At 32.7% G+C, this 25522-nt stretch overlaps 1 protein-coding gene across 2 annotated transcripts in view; it reads right to left on the minus strand.

Annotated features, from left to right (window-relative positions):
• LOC143256321 (agrin-like) overlaps window positions 1–25522 on the minus strand; it is a 355513-nt gene that overhangs the window by 91388 nt on the left and 238603 nt on the right. For both annotated transcript variants that reach the window (XM_076513398.1, XM_076513397.1), the window contains exon 4: window positions 24743–24979. In XM_076513398.1, the coding sequence (XP_076369513.1) occupies window positions 24743–24979 (237 nt within the window). The remainder of the gene's footprint in view (window positions 1–24742; window positions 24980–25522) is intronic.

Raw genomic sequence — 25522 nt, forward strand, 5'->3', positions numbered from 1 at the left:
TTGAATCAGTACAACAGTTATAATAATTAGGTTTGTTTGAATCAATACAACAGTTATAATAATTAAGTTTGTTTGAATCAATACAACAGTTATAATAATTAGGTTTGTTTGAATCAGTACAACAGTTATAATAATTAGGTTTGTTTGAATCAATACAACAGTTATAATAATTAAGTTTGTTTGAATCAATACAACCGTTATAATAATTAGGTTTGTTTGAATCAGTACAACAGTTATAATAATTAGGTTTGTTTGAATCAATACAACAGTTATAATAATTAAGTTTGTTTGAATCAATACAACAGTTATAATAATTAGGTTTGTTTGAATCAGTACAACAGTTATAATAATTACTTTATTTCCCGGAGTCGAAGACACTATTTTTTCCTCAAAATAAGTCTCAAATATTTACCCTGCGTCTTCCAGGCTGAAGGTTACGTTGCTCACAGGCCTAAACTTAAGCCTGGAGGAAGAGTTTCCTCGTAAGTTTTTTTTTTGGTTTCGTTCAAACCATACTGATCAGTTGTTGTGCAACGATTTCAAACACATACCTGTTATTTGTAGTAGTTCTCTGTAACAGTTCAGCTGAATCAAATTCTTTAACACAGCCCATATTATGGCTTATACTAAAAAAAAAAGAGCGCATTCCTACACCATTTGCTACAAGTTACAGGTTATTGTAATTGTGAGGGACCATGGTAACAAGGTTGCAGAGAGCCATTTTGGACCACTACCAACTGGGAAGATCATCCGTTATTGGAGGAAGCAGGAAGATCTGTTGAAGATTTAAATGTAACCTACATCGGTTTACAGCTAAGTGGCCAGAACTCGAATAAGGGATAAATAATAGGATAGTTGAGCAGATAAATTCGGATCGGTCAGTGTCAATAAAAAGTATTATTAATGAATCAAAACTGAGGGCAGCAGTCCAAGGTCTGGACTATTTTCGCGTCAAGTTGGTGCTATATGTTTATGAAGACACAAGAACTGTGAATGAGAACCAGAGCAAGAATTGCACAGAAAATTCCTAAACAAAATCAAATCACATAATGAATGTAAGGAAAGAGAGTCACTTTGAACTGGGTCACGTTGGAAACATGAACTGGGTCACATTGGAAACATGTCAGTCAGGTGTATGACTAGTGCTCGGCACGTGAATTCGAGAGTTCAGGGTTCGCGGCTCGTTACCGCTAGAATATGCTCCGTATATTGGTATAGTGGACACGCTTTAAGAAAGACAGCCAAATCCTAATATTCTGTCAGACATTAGTAACCCAAGAGTTGACAGTAGGTGCTTTTGACCAGCTGTCTCCTGTAAGATTAAAATTGGAAACGGCTAGCGAAGGTAAATATTTCGCAGGGTGTGGATGGATTTTCACCAAAATTGGTATTGGGATGTCTCATGGGGGTTACATACATAACTATTTCGCAGGATGTGGATGGATGTTCAACAAAATGGGTATTGGGATGTCTCATGGGGGTTACATACATAACTATTTCGCAGGATGTGGATGGATGTTCACCAAAATGGGTATTTGATGTCTCATGGGGGTTACATACATAACTATTTCGCAGGATGTGGATGGATGTTCACATGGATGGATGGGTATTGGGATGTCTCATGGGGGTTACATACATAACTATTTCGCAGGGTGTGGATGGATGTTTACCAAAGTGGGTATTGGGATGTCTCATGCGGGATACATACATAACTATTTCGCAGGGTGTGGATGGATGTTCACCAAAGTGGGTATTGGGATGTCTCATGCGGGTTACATACATAACTATTTCGCAGGGTGTGGATGGATGTTCACCAAAGTGGGTATTAGGATGTCTCATGGGGGTTACATACGTAACTATTTCGCAGGGTGTGGATGGATGTTCACCAAAGTGGGTATTGGGATGTCTCATGGGGGTTACATACATAACTATTTCGCAGGGTGTGGATGGATGTTCACCAAAGTGGGTATTGGGATGTCTCATGGGGGTTACATAAATAACTATTTCGCAGGGTGTGGATGGATGTTTACCAAAGTGGGTATTGGGATGTCTCATGTTATATACGAATTCTTTGTTATGTATTTTGCTTTTTTGTGGAAGTATTTTAATACCCCCTCTCCCCCCCTCTTAACGAATCCTCACTAAATTTGGTATGAAGGTTTGTCGAGTCCAACATTTGATGTTTTGTAGCTTTTATGCGCGTTTCTACGTCTTCTGCAATTACATGTAAGAGAAGCAACTGTTTTAGTCCTAAGATAACCTTTCATCAATCATGAACTTTCATAGCTTCCGTCTGCAGCTGACAACTTTGTAACTTGTGGTGGGAAAAAAATGAAGAAATTCATACACGACTAATTTTTAGTTTTTATATCTGATTTACCAGACATAAGCAGAAACGTTTTTAAATGCAATATGATTGGTTAGAGGTGGATGTCTATAAATCATATTTCTAGAATTTTAAATATGTACACAAGTGGGCTAAGGATTCTTCTACGGTAAGTGTCTGTGACTTGTTGGCGATACATTTAATAATAAACGGGCAGCACATACACCACTTGTTTTTAAATAATATATTAAAAGCCAGTCAAAAATGTGTAGAAAATTATTTACACTGTGGAATATCACAGTTTTATCTAAAAATTTAAAGTTTTCTTTTCTTGTCAAAAGGTGGATTAGGTTTATTTAGTTACTGTAGTATCCAACTGATAAGACGAAATCATTTTCTTTATCGTTTTTTTTGCAAAATATAAATCAGTGAATAAACTTACGCTATCCCCTTGAGATACCCCAGTTGTATTCTGAAGTTCAAATAACTGTCTCCTTTTTGTCGAAGTTCATATCGGTTTAATTACTTTAGAACAATATTTGACAAGGGAAATTATTTTCCTTGTCTCTATTAAACTGTGAAACTCACTTTAAAATATCATCTGTTACGGCTAAGCATTCACGCGCTGGCAAGCTTCACGTTTTCTTTCGCGAACCGATTTTCTGACTAAACTGCGCTTGAATTGCCCTCGCTTGAACATCTATATTTATATTTTGTTTACAGAGTCCTCGAACTTCGTTACATTACGTGACGCCATGATTTAACAATACTCAGTCAAGGTAACGAGAAAAACCGAAGACTCGAGTAACGTGACGTCAAACAATATTATTAAAGCCTAGACAACAATATAATTGCATACACAACGTACGACTCGTACAGAGTTATGTAACGAAACGGGTCATAACTACAACTTTTAAAAGAAACCATTTTCAACACTCCTGTCTTAAAACTAAATAATTATTAAATCACAAAATATGCTAAATAACGTATATACTAAACAGTCTTGTATATCTAACACATATTACTGGCTTTTCTATGCCTTTCAGCACGCATTCTGGCAATCAGGTTTCCATGATGGATAGGAAAAACACGACAATGAGGGAGAGGTAATAACAAACTGAAGGTGTTTAGGTAATACTCACTAGAAACTACCAAATTAAGAACTCCACTAGTGCTTTCTCTGCCCATACCAACCGTTTTTAAATATATAATTAAGGACTTTTGTTTGATTTTAATTTTATTAAATACTGTTGTTTGTGTTATTATTTTTGGAGGATTGATTGCTCAGCATAATAGGAGCTGTTTCATGTTGAAATGATTGTTTATTAACAGTTTTATAAATCAAACTGATCTTCTTGGAGTTTTCTATATACAAAAGAATTTCTTACTTTTAGTAAGATGTAAATGAACATATTTATCGAACAGGTAAATTATATTCTAGTTTTAATCAGACATAAAAATATCATATTTTCGACATATTCTATGATTTCCTGTAGTTCACTGTCAACATACATTTCAAAGATTGTTCCGCGAAACTATGAGTGACCCCTTGTCAGTGATTTTGTTCGTACCTTATAGGACAACTTCCTTATTCTAGAAAATACGGCAGTTGGTGTCACAGTCTTCTAATTGATTATTAATAATATTAAACATTTCATTTCTTATATATATATACAGTCATGTGAAAAAGTTAGGACACCCTATGAAAGCCTGTGTATTTTTGTAACATTTTTGAATATATAGATATTTAATCTCAATTTTAACAATACTGAGAGATTATAGGAATATAACTAAACAATTAAAACTGAAGAAAAGACTTTTCAAGATCTTCTTTGAAGCTAATTCTACAAAAATGCATATTCTAACTAAGGAAAAAGTTAGGACACTCCCACATTTATTCCCACTTAAAATGGCTCAACTCACACACAGGTGTATCACACCAAGTGCTCATAATTAGAAGATCGTTACTCAGCATTTTGAATGGGGCTTGCCCTATTTAAACCTCAGACATTTAGTTTGGTGTGCTCCTGACTGTTGAAGTGAGAGTGAGCACCATGGTGAGAGCAAAAGGCCTTCAGAAAGAAAATTGTAGGAGCTTATGAGTCTGGTAAGGGATTTAAAAAGATCCCAAAATATTTTAAAATCAACCATTCCACTGTCCGGAAAATAGTCAACAAGTGGAGGACTTTCAAAACAACTGCCAACATGCCTGGGCCTGATCATCCAAGCAAGTTCACCCCGAAAGCAGACCGCAAGATGCTAAAAGAGGTCTCCAAACACCCTAACATGTCATCACGGGACCTACAGCAGGCTCTGGCTACTGTTGATGTGAAAGTGCATGTCTCTACAATCAGAAAGAGACTGCACAAGTTTAACTTGCATGGGAGGTGTGCAAGGAGGAAACCTTTGCTCTATAAAGAAACATCAAGGCCATACTGAAGTTTGCCAAAGAGAATGTAGACAAAGATCAGGACTTCTGGAATAATGTTCTTTGGACAGATGAGTCCAAAATTGAATTATTTGGACACCAGAACAGAGGACATGTTTGGCGTAAACCAAATACAGCATTCCAGGAAAAAAACCTCATACCAACTGTGAAGCGTGGAGGTGGAATTGTCATGGTTTGTGGCTGCTTTGCTGCAGCAGGACCTGGACAGCTCACAATCATAGAATCCACCATGAATTCTACTGTGTATCAGAGGGTGCTTGAAGATCATATGAGACCATCTGTAAGAAAATTAAAGCTGAAGCGGAACCGCACCTTGCAACACGACAATGACCCAAAACATACACCAGTAAATCCACCAAGGACTGGCTGAAAACTAAGAAATGGAGAGTCCTGGAATGGCCGAGTCAAAGCCCAGATCTTAATCCCATTGAGATACTGTGGGTGACTTGAAACGGGCTGTACATGCAAGAAACCCCTCAAACATCTCACAGCTGAAAAAATTCTGCATTGAGGAGTGGGGCAAACTTTCTTCAGACCGATGTCAGAGACTGGTAGATGGCTACAAGAAGAGTCTCACTGCAGTTATTTCAGCCAAAGGGGGTAACACTAGCTATTAGGAGGTAGGGTGTCCTAACGTTCTCCTCAGTTAGAATATGCATTTTTGTAGAATTACATTTTCAGAAGATCTTGAAAAGTCTTTTCTTCAGTTTTTTTTTTTTTTTTAGTTATATTCCTATAATCTCTGAGTATTGTTGAAATTGAGATTAAATATCTATATATCCAAAAATGTTACAAAAATATTCAGTTTTTCATAGGGTGTCCTAACTTTTCACATGACTGTGTATATACATAAATAGAGAGAGACAGAGGGAATTCTATTCACTTGTATAATTTTACAAACACTACTATTAAATAAACAAACTCTAACACATTAAACGTTCATCAAATGTCTAATAAAACTTTCTTCATGCCAGACACACTGCCTTAAAGCTATTGATTTCTGATTACAATATCAAACTCAGTGAGTCAGAACTCAATGATGTCACGACTGAGTTTGCGATTTCCTTTTCTGTGTGTCTGATGAAAATGACTGCACTGAAAACTTAGGTTCAGCACATGCAGAGCTGCTGTCTTCTATTCAGTACGGGCACAGATATTTGGTGTGCACATTAATATTTTAGTTAAATATAATATCTCGAAATAAATCTTCTTTACTGTACTTTGTATTTGTATTTTTGAATTTCACGCAAAGCTACACGAGGGATGTCTGCGCTAGATACCCCTAATTTAGCAGTGTAAGACTACAAGGAAGGCGGCTAGTCATCACCACCCACCGCCAAATCTTGAATTACTCTTTTACTAACGAAGAGTTGGATTGACAATAACATTATAACGCACACACGGCTGAAAGGGTGAGCATGTTCGATGTAATGGTGATTAGAACCCGCGACTCTCGAATTACGAATGGACTCTCTTAACCACCTGACCATACCGGGCGTTCTTTACTCACATAGATACTTTGCCTGCACTTAGATATCAAGTGTGCACATGGATATAATGTTTGATCTTCTGTACGGTTCTTTGAATTGAACTTACAAGACTTTCATAAGTCCCAGCTCTTCAGGATATTGTGTTCACGTCTTACTTCTAATAATCTTTATAGTTATTTACATTAGCAACTAGTCACTGATTATCTCACACAGCATATTTCAGTCACGAATTATTTTCTACATCATCCTCCAATCCCTGGTTATTTCACACATCATAATGCAGTCACTGATTATTTTTTATATAATACTCCAATTACTAATTATTTTCTACATCATATTCCAGTCACTGATCATTTCCCACATCATACCCCAGTCACTGATTATTTCCCACATCATACTCCAGTCACTGATTATCTCACACATCATACTCCAGTCACTGATTATTTCCCACATCATACTCCAGTCACTGATTATCTCACACATCATACTCCAGTCACTGATCATTTCCCACATCATACTCAAGTCCCTGATTATTTCCCACATCATACTCCAGTCACTATTTCCCACATCATACTCCAGTCACTGATTATCTCACACATCATACTCCAGTCACTGATCATTTCCCACATCATACTCCAGTCACTGATTATTTCCCACATAATACTCCAGTCACTGATCATTTCCCACATCATACTCCAGTCACTGATTATTTTCCACATCATACTCCAGTAATTGATTATTTTCCACATCATACTCCAGTAACTGATTATTTTCCACATCATACTGCAATCACTGATTATTTTCCACATCATACTCCAGTAATTGATTATTTTCCACATCATACTCCAGTAATTGATTATTTTCCACATAATACTCCAGTAAGTGATTACTTTCCACATCATACTCCAGTAACTGATTATTTTCCACATCATACTCCAGTCACTGATTATCTCACACATCATACTCCAGTCACTGATTATTTCCCACGTCATACTCCTGTCACTGATTATTTCCCACATCATACTCCAGTCACTGATTATTTCCCACATCATACTCCAGTCACTGATCATTTCCCACATCATACTCCAGTCACTGATTATTTCCCACATCATACTCCAGTCACTGATCATTTCCCACATCATACTCCAGTAACTGATTATCTCACACATCATACTCCAGTCACTGATTATTTTCCACATCATACTCCTGTCACTGATTATTTCCCACGTCATAATACAATCACTGATTATTTCCCACGTCATACTCTAGTGACTCATTATTTCCCACATCATACTCCAGTCACTGATCATTTCCCACATCATACTCCAGTCACTGATTATTTCCAACATCATACTCCAGTCACTGATTATTTTCTACATTATACTCCAGTCACTGATAATATCCCACGTCATACTCCAGTCACTGATTACTTTCTACATCATCTTCCAGTCCTTGATTATTACACACATTATACTCCAGTCACTTATTCTTTTCCATGTCATACTCTAGTGACTGATTATTTTCCACATCATACTCAGTAAGTGATTATTTTCCACATCATACTCCAGTAAGTGATTACTTTCCAGATCATACTTCAGTAAGTGATTATTTTCCATATCATACTGCAGTCACTGATTATTTTCCACATCATACTCCTGTAATTGATTATTTTCCACATCATACTCCAGTAACCGATTATTTTCCACATCATACTCCAGTAATTGATTATTTTCCACATCATACTCCAGTAAGTGATTATTTTCCACATCATACTCCAGTAAGTGATTATTTTCCACATCATACTCCAGTAACTGATTATTTTCCACATCATACTCCAGTAACTGATTATTCTCCACATTATACTCCAGTAAGTGACTATTTTCCACATCATACTCCAGTAACTGACTATTTTCCATATCATACTCGAGTAATTGATTATTTTCCACATCATACTCCAGTAACTGATTATTTTCCACATCATACTCCAGTAAGTGATTATTTTCCACATCATACTCCAGTAACTGAATATTTTCCACATCATACTTCAGTAAGTGATTATTTTCCACATCATACTCCAGTAAGTGACTATTTTCCACATCATACTCCAGTAACTGACTATTTTCCATATCATACTCCAGTAATTGATTATTTTCCACATCATACTCCAGTAACTGATTATTTTCCACATCATACTCCAGTAAGTGATTATTTTCCACATCATACTCCAGTAACTGAATATTTTCCACATCATACTTCAGTAAGTGATTATTTTCCACATCATACTTCAGTAAGTGATTATTTTCCACATCATACTCCAGTAAGTGACTATTTTCCACATCATACTCCAGTAACTGATTAATTTCTACATCTTCTTCCAGTCCTTGATTATTACACACATTATACTCCAGTCACTTATTCTTTTGCATGTCATACTCTAGTGACTGATTATTTTCCACATCATACTCCAGTAACTGATTATTTTCCACATCATACTCCAGTAAGTGATTATTTTCCACATCATACTCCAGTAAGTGATTATTTTCCATATCATACTGCAGTCACTGATTATTTTCCACATCATACTCCTGTAATTGATTATTTTCCACATCATACTCCAGTAACCGATTATTTTCCACATCATACTCCCGTAATTGATTATTTTCCACATCATACTCCAGTAAGTGATTATTTTCCACATCATACTCCAGTAAGTGACTATTTTCCACATCATACTCCAGTAACTGATTATTTTCCACATCATACTCCAGTAACTGATTATTTTCCACATCATACTCCAGTAAGTGACTATTTTCCACATCATACTCCAGTAACTGACTATTTTCCATATCATACTCGAGTAATTGATAATTTTCCACATCATACTCCAGTAACTGATTATTTTCCACATCATACTCCAGTAAGTGATTATTTTCCACATCATACTCCAGTAACTGAATATTTTCCACATCATACTTCAGTAAGTGATTATTTTCCACATCATACTCCAGTAAGTGATTATTTTCCACATCATACTCCAGTAAGTGATTATTTTCCACATCATACTCCAGTAACTGATTATTTTCCACATCATACTTCAGAAACTGATTATTTTCCACATCATACCCCAGTAAGTGATTATTTTCCACATCATACTCCAGTAATTGATTATTTTCCACATCATACTTCAGTAAGTGATTATTTTTCACATCATACTCCAGTAAGTGTTTATTTTCCACATCATACTTCAGTAAGTGATTATTTTCCACATCATACTCCAGTAAGTGACTATTTTCCACATCATACTCCAGTAAGAGATTATTTTCCACATCATACTCCAGTAAGTGATTATTTTCTACATCATACTCCAGTAAGTGATTATTTTCCACATCATACTCCAGTAAGTGATTACTTTCCACATCATACTCCAGTAAGTGATTATTTTCTACATCATACTCCAGTAAGTGATTATTTTCCACATCATACTTCAGTAAATGATTATTTTCCACATCATACTCCAGTAAGTGACTATTTTCCACATGATACTCCAGTAAGTGATTATTTTCCACATCATACTCCAGTAAGTGATTATTTTCTACATCATACTCCAGTAAGTGATCATTTCCCACATCATACTCCAGTCACTGATTATTTCCCACATCATACTCAAGTCAATGATTATTTCCCACATCATACTCCAGTCACTGATCATTTCCCACATCATACTCCAGTAACTGATTATCTCACACATCATACTCCACTCACTGATTATTTCCCACATCATACTCCAGTCACTGATCATTTCCCACATCATACTCCAGTCACTGATTATTTCCCACATCATACTCCAGTCACTGATTATTTCCCACATCATACTCCAGTCACTGATCATTTCCCACATCATACTCCAGTAACTGATTATCTCACACATCATACTCCAGTCACTGATTATTTTCCACATCATACTCCTGTCACTGATTATTTCCCACGTCATAATACAATCACTGATTATTTCCCACGTCATACTCTAGTGACTCATTATTTCCCACATCAGACTCCAGTCACTGATTATTTCCCACATTATACTCCAGTCACTGATTATTTTCTACATTATACTCCAGTCACTGATAATATCCCACGTCATACTCCAGTCACTGATTACTTTCTACATCATCTTCCAGTCCTTGATTATTACACACATTATACTCCAGTCACTTATTCTTTTGCATGTCATACTCTAGTGACTGATTATTTTCCACATCATACTCAGTAAGTGATTATTTTCCAGATCATACTCCAGTAAGTGATTACTTTCCAGATCATACTTCAGTAAGTGATTATTTTCCATATCATACTGCAGTCACTGATTATTTTCCACATCATACTCCTGTAATTGATTATTTTCCACATCATACTCCAGTAACCGATTATTTTCCACATCATACTCCAGTAATTGATTATTTTCCACATCATACTCCAGTAAGTGATTATTTTCCACATCATACTCCAGTAAGTGACTATTTTCCACATCATACTCCAGTAACTGATTATTTTCCACATCATACTCCAGTAACTGATTATTTTCCACATCATACTCCAGTAAGTGACTATTTTCCACATCATACTCCAGTAACTGACTATTTTCCATATCATACTCGAGTAATTGATTATTTTCCACATCATACTCCAGTAACTGATTATTTTCCACATCATACTCCAGTAACTGAATATTTTCCACATCATACTTCAGTAAGTGATTATTTTCCACATCATACTCCAGTAAGTGACTATTTTCCACATCATACTCCAGTAACTGACTATTTTCCATATCATACTCCAGTAATTGATTATTTTCCACATCATACTCCAGTAACTGATTATTTTCCACATCATACTCCAGTAAGTGATTATTTTCCACATCATACTCCAGTAACTGAATATTTTCCACATCATACTTCAGTAAGTGATTATTTTCCACATCATACTCCAGTAAGTGACTATTTTCCACATCATACTCCAGTAACTGATTATTTTCCACATCATACTCCAGTAATTGATTATTTTCCACATCATACTCCAGTAACTGAATATTTTCCACTTTATACTCCTGTCACTGATTATTTCCCACGTCATAATACAATCACTGATTATTTCCCACGTCATACTCTAGTGACTCATTATTTCCCACATCATACTCCAGTCACTGATCATTTCCCACATCATACTCCAGTCACTGATTATTTCCCACATCATACTCCAGTCACTGATTATTTTCTACATTATACTCCAGTCACTGATAATATCCCACGTCATACTCCAGTCACTGATTACTTTCTACATCATCTTCCATTCCTTGATTATTAAAAACATTATACTCCAGTCACTTATTCTTTTGCATGTCATACTCTAGTGACTGATTATTTTCCACATCATACTCCAGTAAGTGATTATTTTCCACATCATACTCCAGTAAGTGATTACTTTCCACGTCATACTTCAGTAAGTGATTATTTTCCACATCATACTCCAGTAATTGATTATTTTCCACATCATACTCCAGTAACTGATTATTTTCCACATCATACTCCAGTAACTGATTATTTTCCATATCATACTCCAGTAATTTATTATTTTCCACATCATACTGCAGTCACTGATTATTTTCCACATCATACTCCAGTAATTGATTATTTTCCACATCATACTCCAGTAAGTGACTATTTTCCACATCATACTCCAGTAACTGACTATATTCCATATCATACTCGAGTAATTGATTATTTTCCACATCATACTCCAGTAACTGATTATTTTCCATATCATACTCCAGTAATTGATTATTTTCCACATCATACTCCAGTAACTGATTATTTTCCACATCATACTCCAGTAAGTGACTATTTTCCACATCATACTCCAGTAACTGACTATTTTCCATATCATACTCCAGTAATTGATTATTTTCCACATCATACTCCAGTAAGTGATTATTTTCCACATCATACTCCAGTAACTGAATATTTTCCACATCATACTTCAGTAAGTGATTACTTTCCACATCATACTCCAGTAACTGATTATTTTCTACATCATACTCCAGTAACTGATTATTTTCCACATCATACTTCAGTAAGTGATTATTTTCCACATTATACTTCAGTAAGTGATTATTTTCCACATCATACTCCAGTAATTGATTATTTTCCACATCATACTTCAGTAATTGATTATTTTCCACATCATACTTCAGTAATTGATTATTTTCTACATCATACTCCAGTAACTGATTATTTTCCACATCATACTTCAGTAAGTGATTATTTTCCACATCATACTCCAGTAACTGATTATTTTCCACATCATACACCAGTAATTGATTTTTTTCCACATCATACTCGAGTAACTGATTATTTTCCACATCATACTCCAGTAAGTGATTACTTTCCACATCATACTCCAGTAACTGATTATTTTCCACATCATACTCCAGTAATTGATTATTTTCCACATCATACTCCAGTAAGTGATTATTTTCCACATCATACTCCAGTAAGTGATTATTTTCTACATCATACTCCAGTAAGTGATTATTTTCCACATCATACTTCATTAAGTTATTATTTTCTACATCATACTCCAGTAAGTGATTATTTTCCACATCATACTCCAGTAACTGATTATTTTCCACATCATACTCCAGTAACTGATTATTTTCCACATCATACTCCAGTAAGTGATTACTTTCCACATCATACTCCAGTAACTGATTATTTTCCACATTATACTCCAGTAATTGATTATTTTCCACATCATACTCCAGTAATTGATTACTTTCCACATCATACTCCAGTAACTGATTATTTTCCACATTATACTCCAGTAATTGATTATTTTCCACATCATACTCCAGTAAGTGATTATTTTCTACATCATACTCCAGTAAGTGATTATTTTCCACATCATACTGCAGTAAGTGATTACTTTCCACATCATACTCCAGTAAGTGATTATTTTCCACATCATACTCCAGTAAGTGATTATTTTCCACATCATACTCCAGTAAGTGATTATTTTCTACATCATACTCCTGTAAGTGATTATTTTCCACATCATACTCCAGTAACTGATTATTTTCCACATGATACTCCAGTAACTGATTATTTTCCACATCATACTCCAGTAATTGATTATTTTCCACATCATACTCCAGTAACTGATTATTTTCCACATGATACTCCAGTAACTGATTATTTTCCACATCATACTCCAGTAATTGATTATTTTACACATCATACTCCAGTAACTGATTATTTTCCACATCATACTCCAGTAAATGATTACTTTCCACATGATACTCCAGTAACTGATTACTTTCCACATGATACTCCAGTAACTGATTATTTTCCACATCATACTCCAGTAATTGATTATTTTCCACATCATACTCCAGTAACTGATTTTTTTCCACATCATACTCCAGTAAGTGATTATTTTCCACATCATACTCCAGTAAGTGATTATTTTCCACATCATACTCCAGTAAGTGATTATTTTCCACATCATACTCCATTAACTGATTATTTTCCACATGATACTCCAGTAACTGATTATTTTCCACATCATACTCCAGTAATTGATTATTTTCCACATCATACTCCAGTAACTGATTATTTTCCACATGATACTCCAGTAACTGATTATTTTCCACATCATACTCCAGTAATTGATTATTTTCCACATCATACTCCAGTAACTGATTATTTTCCACATCATACTCCAGTAAGTGATTACTTTCCACATGATACTCCAGTAACTGATTACTTTCCACATGATACTCCAGTAACTGATTATTTTCCACATCATACTCCAGTAATTGATTATTTTCCACATCATACTCCAGTAACTGATTTTTTTCCACATCATACTCCAGTAAGTGATTATTTTCCACATCATACTCCAGTAAGTGATTATTTTCCACATCATACTCCAGTAAGTGATTATTTTCCACATCATACTCCAGTAATTGATTATTTTCCACATCATACTCCAGTAATTGATTATTTTCCACATCATACTTCAGTAATTGATTATTTTCCACATCATACTCCAGTAACTGATTATTTTCCACATCATACTCCAGTAAGTGATTATTTTCCACATCATACTCCAGTTAGTGATTATTTTCCACATCATACTCCAGTAATTGATTATTTTCCACATCATACTTCAGTAATTGATTATTTTCCACATCATACTCCAGTAACTGATTATTTTCCACATCATACTCCAGTAACTGATTATTTTCTACATCATACTCCAGTAACTGATTATTTTCCACATCATACATCAGTAAGTGATTATTTTCCACATCATACTTCAGTAAGTGATTATTTTCCACATCATACTCCAGTAATTGATTATTTTCCACATCATACTTCAGTAATTGATCATTTTCTACATCATACTCCAGTAAGTGATTATTTTCCACATCATACTTCAGTAAGTGATTATTTTCCACATCATACTTCAGTAAGTGATTATTTTCCACATCATACTCCAGTAATTGATTATTTTCCACATCATACTTCAGTAATTGATTATTTTCTACATCATACTCCAGTAACTGATTATTTTCCACATCATACTTCAGTAAGTGATTATTTTCCACATCATACTCCAGTAAGTGATTACTTTCTGCATCATACTTCAGTAAGTGATTATTTTCCACATCATACTCCAGTAAGTGATTATTTTCCACATCATACTCCAGTAAGTGATTATTTTCCACATCATACTCCAGTAAGTGATTATTTTCCACATCATACTCCAGTAAGTGATTATTTTCCACATCATACTCCAGTAAGTGATTATTTTCCACATCATACTCCATTAACTGATTATTTTCCACATGATACTCCAGTAACTGATTATTTTCCACATCATACTCCAGTAATTGATTATTTTCCACATCATACTCCAGTAACTGATTATTTTCCACATGATACTCCAGTAACTGATTATTTTCCACATCATACTCCAGTAATTGATTATTTTCCACATCATACTCCAGTAACTGATTATTTTCCACATCATACTCCAGTAAGTGATTACTTTCCACATGATACTCCAGTAACTGATTACTTTCCACATGATACTCCAGTAACTGATTATTTTCCACATCATACTCCAGTAATTGATTATTTTCCACATCATACTCCAGTAACTGATTTTTTTCCACATCATACTCCAGTAAGTGATTATTTTCCACATCATACTCCAGTAAGTGATTATTTTCCACATCATACTCCAGTAAGTGATTATTTTCCACATCATACTCCAGTAATTGATTATTTTCCACATCATACTCCAGTAATTGATTATTTTCCACATCATACTTCAGTAATTGATTATTTTCCACATCATACTCCAGTAACTGATTATTTTCCACATCATACTCCAGTAAGTGATTATTTTCCACATCATACTCCAGTTAGTGATTATTTTCCACATCATACCCAGTAATTGATTATTTTCCACATCATACTTCAGTAATTGATTATTTTCCACATCATACCCAGTAACTGATTATTTTCCACATCATACTCCAGTAACTGATTATTTTCTACATCATTCTCCAGTAACTGATTATTTTCCACATCATACATCAGTAAGTGATTATTTTCCACATCATACTTCAGTAAGTGATTATTTTCCACATCATACTCCAGTAATTGATTATTTTCCACATCATACTTCAGTAATTGATCATTTTCTACATCATACTCCAGTAAGTGATTATTTTCCACATCATACTTCAGTAAGTGATTATTTTCCACATCATACTTCAGTAAGTGATTATTTTCCACATCATACTCCAGTAATTGATTATTTTCCACATCATACTTCAGTAATTGATTATTTTCTACATCATACTCCAGTAACTGATTATTTTCCACATCATACTTCAGTAAGTGATTATTTTCCACATCATACTCCAGTAAGTGATTACTTTCTGCATCATACTTCAGTAAGTGATTATTTTCCACATCATACTCCAGTAAGTGACTATTTTCCACATCATACTCCAGTAAGTGATTATTTTCCACATCATACTCCAGTAAGTGATTACTTTCCACATCATACTCCAGTAAGTGATTACTTTCCACATCATACTCCAGTAAGTGACTATTTTCCACACCATACTCCAGTCACAAGCTGTTGTTCAATAGTTGAGCACGTTCTCCAGTATGTTATATCCTTATTAAGCCTCTGTAGCAATTTTAAACATTACAAGAGATACAATTCTGTTTCTTACAAAATTTTATCATTTTTTACCAATGAGTTTAAGATAATTAATAGTATTTACATGCATTAGCATACCTAATGACATGTTCATGCGAGATAAAAATGTTGCATGATAGAGGGCGGCATACATTACTTAAAGCTACACGTGTAAAAATAATAATATTTTATTATTACAGGTGCCACACACAATGAACTGCGAACAATTGACAATAGAGGATGTTTTTAATGCTTGATTTGTGGTTGTCATATGAAACCAATTTTTCAAATACTTTGAAAAACTCAAACCAGTTGTATCTGTTTTTCTGTTTATGGTCAATTGTTAATACAATAAACAGACTCTCTCTCTTTTCTTATCACAAAGCCACATCTGATGAGTCCCCCGAGAAATCGAACTATGATTTTAGCGTTGTAAATCCGTAGACATAACTTGATTCATTCTAAACGTTTCCTCACACTTGCCACGTCTGGAATCGAGCCCAGATCAACCACGTAGCATGCACAGATGCTAACTACTCTATCACCGTCGTCTTATAAAAACTATTGAGAAAAAGGTGAATTGTTAACTGAACTATATATGTAGAAACGGCTCGTTTGGGTTGAAAAATATTTTACGTAGAGGAGCGAACATCGATTCGACCTTCTTCGGTCATCGTCAGGTTCACAAATAAAGAAAAAGGTAACTGACCGGTGGCTGACCACATGTTTGAAAGGGGTTGTGTAATGAGTGTCGGAATGTAGAGGGCGTGCTTAGATGTTTGAATATATAATTTTATATTATTTATTGCACTATTATATTATTTTTAATATCGGTATAAAGGTGTTCCTTTATATTGGTTTATTTTGGGTTTAAGTTGTTGTATAAGTAAGGCTTCTTTAATTTTGCGTTTGTTTATGTTTGTTTTTTTATTTAGTATTTGAGTGTTTTCCATGGTTGTGTTGTGTTTATTTGACTTGCAGTGTTCGAAAACGTGTGAAGGTGACTTTTTATGTTCTTTAAATCTGGTTTCCATTCTTCTACTTATTTCTCCAATATAGAAGTCGTGACAGTTATCACATTGTATTTTATAAATAATGTTGGTGTGGTGTTTGTCAGTGTAGTTTTTACATAGTATAGACCTCAGTTTTGTGCCTTGTTTTTGAATAAATTTGGTATTAACTGGAATGTCATATTTTGTTACTAGTTTTTGCCAAATGTTGGTTATTTTTCTTTTGATGTCGGGAATATATGGTATGCAGCAGTATATGGTTTCGTGATTTTTTGATTCGTGAGATATATTTATTTTTGTTGGTTGATTTTGCTTTATGTCTAGGTGTGTGCGTAAAATGTTTTCTAAATAATATAAAATTATACATTCAAATATATAAGCACGCCCTCTACATTCCGACACTCAGTAACACAACCCTCTTTAAACATGTGGTCAGCTACCGGTCAGTTACCTCTTTCTTTCCTTGTGAACCTGACGATGACCGAAGAAGGTGGAATCTTTGTTCGCTTCTATACGTAAAATATTTTCTCATCCCAAACGAGCAGTTTCTACATATATATTTTTCTACAAGTGGGTTTTCTCGGCGTCACTGATTATTAACTGAACTGACTCGTGTTGCCTGTAGCTTCAGTCCGAAAGTTTAAAAACTACATATTTGAATAAGTTTCAATGTTCATAAATATAGTACACAGTAATGACAATCATATTTTTGTTATTGTTTTCAGAGTACAGTTACGAATAACGTGCACATTCTGTTGTTGAAAATCATCCATAAATTCACCGTTCCTTTTGTGTGTTGGTGGGATAATACCGAACCTACTACAGATTTAATATTTTAGTGGAGTAACAACTCACTGAATCAACTAAATATATAATGTTTTAGTGGAGTAACAACTCACTGAATCAACTAAATACCTAATGTTTTATTGGAGTAACAACTCACTGAATCAACTACATACTTAATGTTTTAGTGGAGTAACAACTCACTGAATCAACTAAATACCTAATGTTTTAGTGGAGTAACAACTCACTGAATCAACTAACTACTTAATGTTTTAGTGGAGTAACAAATCACTGAATCAACTAAATACTTAATGTTTTAGTGGAGTAACAACTCACTGAATCAACTAAATACTTAATGTTTTAGTGGAGTAACAACTCACTCAATCAACTAAATACTTAATATTTTAGTGGATTAACAACTCACTCAATCAACTAAATACTTAATGTTTTAGTGGAGTAACAACTCACTGAATCAACTAAATACTTAATATTTTAGTGGAGTAACAACTCACTGAATCAACTAAATATTTAATGTTTTAGTGGAGTAACAACTCACTGAATCAACTAAATATTTAATGTTTTAGTGGAGTAACAACTCACTGAATCAACTAAATATTTAATGTTTTAGTCGAGTAACAATTCACTGAATCAACTAAATACCTAATGTTTTAGTGGAGTAACAACTCTCTGAATCAACTAAATATTTAATGTTTTAGTGGAGTAACAACTCACTGAATCAACTAAATACTTAATGTTTTAGTGGAGTAACAACTCACTGAATCAACTAAATATTTAATGTTTTAGTGGAGTAACAACTCACTGAATCAACTAAATACCTAATGTTTTAGTAAAGTAACAACTCACTGAATCAACTAAATACCTAATGTTTTAGTGGAGTAACAACTCACTGAATCAACTAAATACTTAATGTTTTAATGGAGTAACAACTCACTGAATCAACTAAATACCTAATGTTTTAGTAAAGTAACAACTCACTGAATCAACTAACTACTTAATGTTTTAGTGGAGTAACAACTCACTGAATCAACTAAATACTTAATGTTTTAGTGGAGTAACAACTCACTGAATCAACTAAATACTTAACGTTTTAATGGAGTAACAACCCATTAAATCAACTAAATATTTAATGTTTTAGTGGAGTAACAACTCACTGAATCAACTATCGATTCAAAGTAGTTTTATTAAAATAGTCTACAATATCACAGGAAGGTTGAAAAACCGCTGGTTTATAAGGTTCTCTGACTACCTTTGGATATTCTGGTTCGTGTATAGCAGAAAAGCTATTTTGAAGGCGATTTTTGGTGCAGGTGAAAGAGAATTCATGGTTCAGATGAGCGATATACAAACTGTTCCAACACAAAGAGAACTTCAGACAAATAAATTACCCGTCAAAACAACCATACCCATATAAGGAATAAATATAATAAAACTAAAATGCAACGTCAAATACATCTTGTTTTCCTAAACAGAGTAAGTAATATTACTAGAGATAATACTGTAAGTAATATTACTATAGATAACACAGTAAGTAATATTACTACAGATAACACAATAAGTAATATTACTAGAGATAACACAGTAAGTAATATTACTAGAGATAACACAGTAAGTAATATTACTAGAGATAATACAGTAAGTAATATTACTACAGCTAACACAATAAGTAATATTACTAGAGATAACACAGTAAGTAATATTACTAGAGATAAAACAATATGTAATATTACTATAGATAATACAGTAAGTAATATTACTAGAGATAATACTGTAAGTAATATTACTAGAGATAACACAGTAAGTAATATTACTACAGATAACACAGTAAGGAATATTACTAGAGATAACACAGTAAGTAATATTACTAGAGATAATACAGTAAGTAATATTACTAGAGATAACACAGTAAGTAATATTACTAGAGATAATACAGTAAGTAATATTACTAGAGATAACACAGTAAGCAATATTACTAGAGATAAAATAATAAGTAATATTACTAGATATAACACAGTAAGTAATAATACTAGAGATAACACAGTAAGTAATATTACTAGAGATAACACAGTAAGTAATAATACTAGAGATAATACAGTAAGTAATGTTACTAGAGATAACACAGTAAGTAATAATACTAGAGATAACACAGTAAGTAATATTACTAGAGATAACAAAGTAAGTAATATTACTAGAGATAACACAGTAAGTAATATTACTAGAGATAACACAGTATTAGTAATAGTAATATTACTAAAGATAATACAGTATGTAATATTACTAGAGATAATACAGTAAGTAATATTACTAGAGATAATACTGTAAGTAATATTACTATAGATAACACAGTAAGTAATATTACTACAGATAACACAATAAGTAATATTACTAGAGATAACACAGTAAGTAATATTACTAGAGATAAAACAATAAGTAATATTACTAGAGATAACACAGTAAGTAATATTACTAGAGATAACACAGTAAGTAATATTACTACAGATAATACAGTAAGTAATATTACTACAGATAACACAATAAGTAATATTACTAGAGATAACACAGTAAGTAATATTACTAGAGATAAAACAATAAGTAATATTACTAGAGATAATACAGTAAGTAATATTACTAGAGATAATACTGTAAGTAATATTACTATAGATAACACAGTAAGTAATATTACTACAGATAACACAATAAGTAATATTACTAGAGATAACACAGTAAGTAATATTACTAGAGATAAAACAGTAAGTAATATTACTAGAGATAATACAGTAAGTAATATTACTACAGCTAACACAATAAGTAATATTACTAGAGATAACACAGTAAGTAATATTACTAGAGATAAAACAGTAAGTAATATTACTAGAGATAATACAGTAAGTAATATTACTACAGCTAACACAATAAGTAATATTACTAGAGATAACACAGTAAGTAATATTACTACAGATAACACAGTAAGGAATATTACTAGAGATAACACAGTAAGTAATATTACTAGAGATAATACAGTAAGTAATATTACTAGAGATAACACAGTAAGTAATATTACTAGAGATAATACAGTAAGTAATATTACTAGAGATAACACAGTAAGCAATATTACTAGAGATAAAATAATAAGTAATATTACTAGAGATAACACAGTAAGTAATAATACTAGAGATAACACAGTAAGTAATATTACTAGAGATAACACAGTAAGTAATAATACTAGAGATAATACAGTAAGTAATGTTACTAGAGATAACACAGTAAGTAATAATACTAGAGATAACACAGTAAGTAATATTACTAGAGGTAACACAGTAAGTAATATTACTAGAGATAACACAGTATTAGTAATAGTAATATTACTAAAGATAATACAGTATGTAATATTACTAGAGATAATACAGTAAGTAATATTACTAGAGATAATACTGTAAGTAATATTACTATAGATAACACAGTAAGTAATAATACTAGAGATAACACAGTAAGCAATATTACTAAAGATAACACAGTAAGTAATATTACTAGAGATAATACAGTAAGTAATATTACTAGAGATAACACAGTAAGTAATATTACTAGAGATAATACAGTAAGTAATATTACTAGAGATAACACAGTAAGCAATATTACTAGAGATAAAACAATAAGTAATATTACTAGAGATAATACAGTAAGTAATATTACTAGAGATAATACAGTGAGTAATATAACTAGGGAAAACACAGTAAATAATATAACTAGAGATAACACAGTAAGTAATATTACTAGAAATAACACAGTAAGTAATATTACTAGAAATAACACAGTAAGTAATATTACTAGAGATAATACAGTAAGTAATATTACTAGAGATAATACAGTAAGTAATATTACTAGAGATAATACAGTAAGTAATATTACTAGAGATAACACAGTAAGTAATAATACTGAAGATAATACAGTAAGTAATATTACTACAGATAACACAGTAAGCAATATTACTAGAGATAAAATAATAAGTAATATTACTAGAGATAACACAGTAAGTAATAATACTAGAGATAATACAGTAAGTAATGTTACTAGAGATAACACAGTAAGTAATAATACTAGAGATAACACAGTAAGTAATATTACTAGAGATAACACAGTAAGTAATAGTACTAGAGATAACACAGTAAGTAATAATACTAGAGATAATACAGTAAGTAATATTACTATAGATGACACAGTAAGTAATATTACTAGAGATAACACAGTAAGCAATATTACTAAAGATAACACAGTAAGTAATATTACTAGAGATAAAACAATAAGTAATATTACTAGAGATAATACAGTAAATAATATTACTAGAGATAACACAGTAAGCAATATTACTAGAGATAACACAGTAAGCAATATTACTAGAGATAACACAGTAAGCAATATTACTACAGTATAACACAGTAAGTAATATTACTACAAATAACACAGTAAGCAATATTACTAGAGATAAAACAATCAGTAATATTACTAGAGATAACACAGTAAGTAATATTACTAGAGATAATACAGTAAGTAATATTACTAGAGATAACACAATAAGTAATATTACCAGAGATAAAACAATAAGTAATATTACTAGAGATAATATAGTAAGTAATATTACTAGAGATAATACATTAAGTAATATAACTAGAGATAACACAGTAAATAATAATACAAGAGATAATACAGTAAATAATATTACTAGAGATAATACAGTAAGTAATATTACTAGAGATAATACAGTAAGTAATATTACTAGAGATAACACAGTAAGTAATAATACTGGAGATAATACAGTAAGTAATATTACTAGAGATAACACAGTAAGTAATATTACTACAGATAACACAGTAAGCAATATTACTAGAGATAAAATAATAAGTAATATTACTAGAGATAACACAGTAAGTAATAATACTAGAGATAACACAGTAAGTAATATTACTAGAGATAACACAGTAAGAAATAATACTAGAGATAATACAGTAAGTAATGTTACTAGAGATAACACAGTAAGTAATAGTACTAGAGATAACACAGTAAGTAATAATACTAGAGATAATACAGTAAGTAATATTACTATAGATGACACAGTAAGTAATATTACTAGAGATAACACAGTAAGCAATATTACTAGAGATAACACAGTAAGTAATATTACTAGAGATAACACAGTAAGTAATATTACTAGAGATAACACAGTAAGTAATATGAATAAAGATAATAAGTATATATTCTTGTGTTACAACATGACACTTTACCACAACTATTATCCTGAGATCTAAGTATATATTCTTGTGTTACAACATGACACTTTACCACAACTATTATCCTGAGATCTAAGTATATATTCTTGTGTTACAACATGACACTTTACCACAACTATTATCCTGAGATCTAAGTATATATTCTTGTGTTACAACATGACACTTTACCATAACTATTATCCTGAGATCTAAGTATATATTCTTGTGTTACAACATGACACTTTACCACAACTATTATCCTGAGATCTAAGTATATATTCTTGTGTTACAACATGACACTTTACCACAACTATTATCCTGAGATCTAAGTATATATTCTTGTGTTACAACATGACACTTTACCACAACTATTATCCTGAGATCTAAGTATATATTCTTGTGTTACAACATGACACTTTACCACAACTATTATCCTGAGATCTAAGTATATATTCTTGTGTTACAACATGACACTTTACCATAACTATTATCCTGAGATCTAAGTATATATTCTTGTGTTACAACATGACACTTTACCACAACTATTATCCTGAGATCTAAGTATATATTCTTGTGTTACAACATGACACTTTACCACAACTATTATCCTGAGATCTAAGTATATATTCTTGTGTTACAACATGACACTTTACCACAACTATTATCCTGAGATCTAAGTATATATTCTTGTGTTACAACATGACACTTTACCATAACTATTATCCTGAGATCTAAGTATATATTCTTGTGTTACAAGATGGCACTTTACCATAACTATTATCCTGAGATCTAAGTATATATTCTTGTGTTACAACATGACACTTTACCATAACTATTATCCTGAGATCTAAGTATATATTCTTGTGTTACAAGATGGCACTTTACCACAACTATTACCCTAAGATCTAAGTATATATTCTTGTGTTACAACATGACACTTTACCACAACTATTACCCTAAGATCTAAGTATATATTCTTGTGTTACAACATGACACTTTACCACAACTATTACCCTAAGATCTAAGTATATATTCTTGTGTTACAACATGACACTTTACCACAACTATTACCCTAAGATCTAAGTATATATTCTTGTGTTACAACATAACACTTTAACGCTACTCACCACATCGACCTTGAAATTTGACTTTAATATTTTTCTTTTCTTGACAGGCAGTTCGTCTGAGCTCACAAACTGTCGGGTAATCTTTGCCGTCGCTACCACAAACGGGTCTGGAACCTCGGCTATCGCCGTACGTAGCACATTTTGTTGGACAGATACATTCGGCTGTCCGACCGTCCATGGATGGACGGCATTCGGCCCCGAACTTGCATTCTTTATCTTCGCAAGGGTCCTTCATATCTTTAGGAAATTTATAACAACACCAAATGAGTGGAACACTTAGGACCAACAACAGTACTGTTTTATTTACACTTCTGAGTAAGGTGAAATGCATATTGGTTATTCAGAGCTTATTCTGGAAAGTTCGTCACACAATCTTTATTTTAGTATGAAATAAACAAAGTCGAAGCTTTGAGAGAAAATTGTGAACATAGCGTCAAATAAAGTAACTACTTATTTTGCAGGTCAAAGCGGTATCAGTTTGAAGTTACTTAAACTTAGCTGACAGACGTCATTCTAAAAAGTAAAGAACCCTATGGCTGCCGAGACTAAAAAGAAACCAGCTGAGCATGCGCCTTGTAATTACAACTCGTCGTACGACCAGAAACGACCCTTTACTAGAAGGCAAAAGGCGAAACCTATCAGTAATATTAAAATATCGTTAAACCAGAACAGAAAAACCAAGACTCGAACGTAGGGAAAGTTGACACAACAAGAGTTACAGAAAATCGTCTCCATTTTGTTAGGCTTACAAAAAACATGAGGAAGGGTTGATCAACGGTT

Source organism: Tachypleus tridentatus, chromosome 7, assembly GCF_004210375.1.
Source record: "Tachypleus tridentatus isolate NWPU-2018 chromosome 7, ASM421037v1, whole genome shotgun sequence".
Classification (NCBI taxonomy): Eukaryota; Metazoa; Arthropoda; class Merostomata; order Xiphosura; family Limulidae; genus Tachypleus; species Tachypleus tridentatus.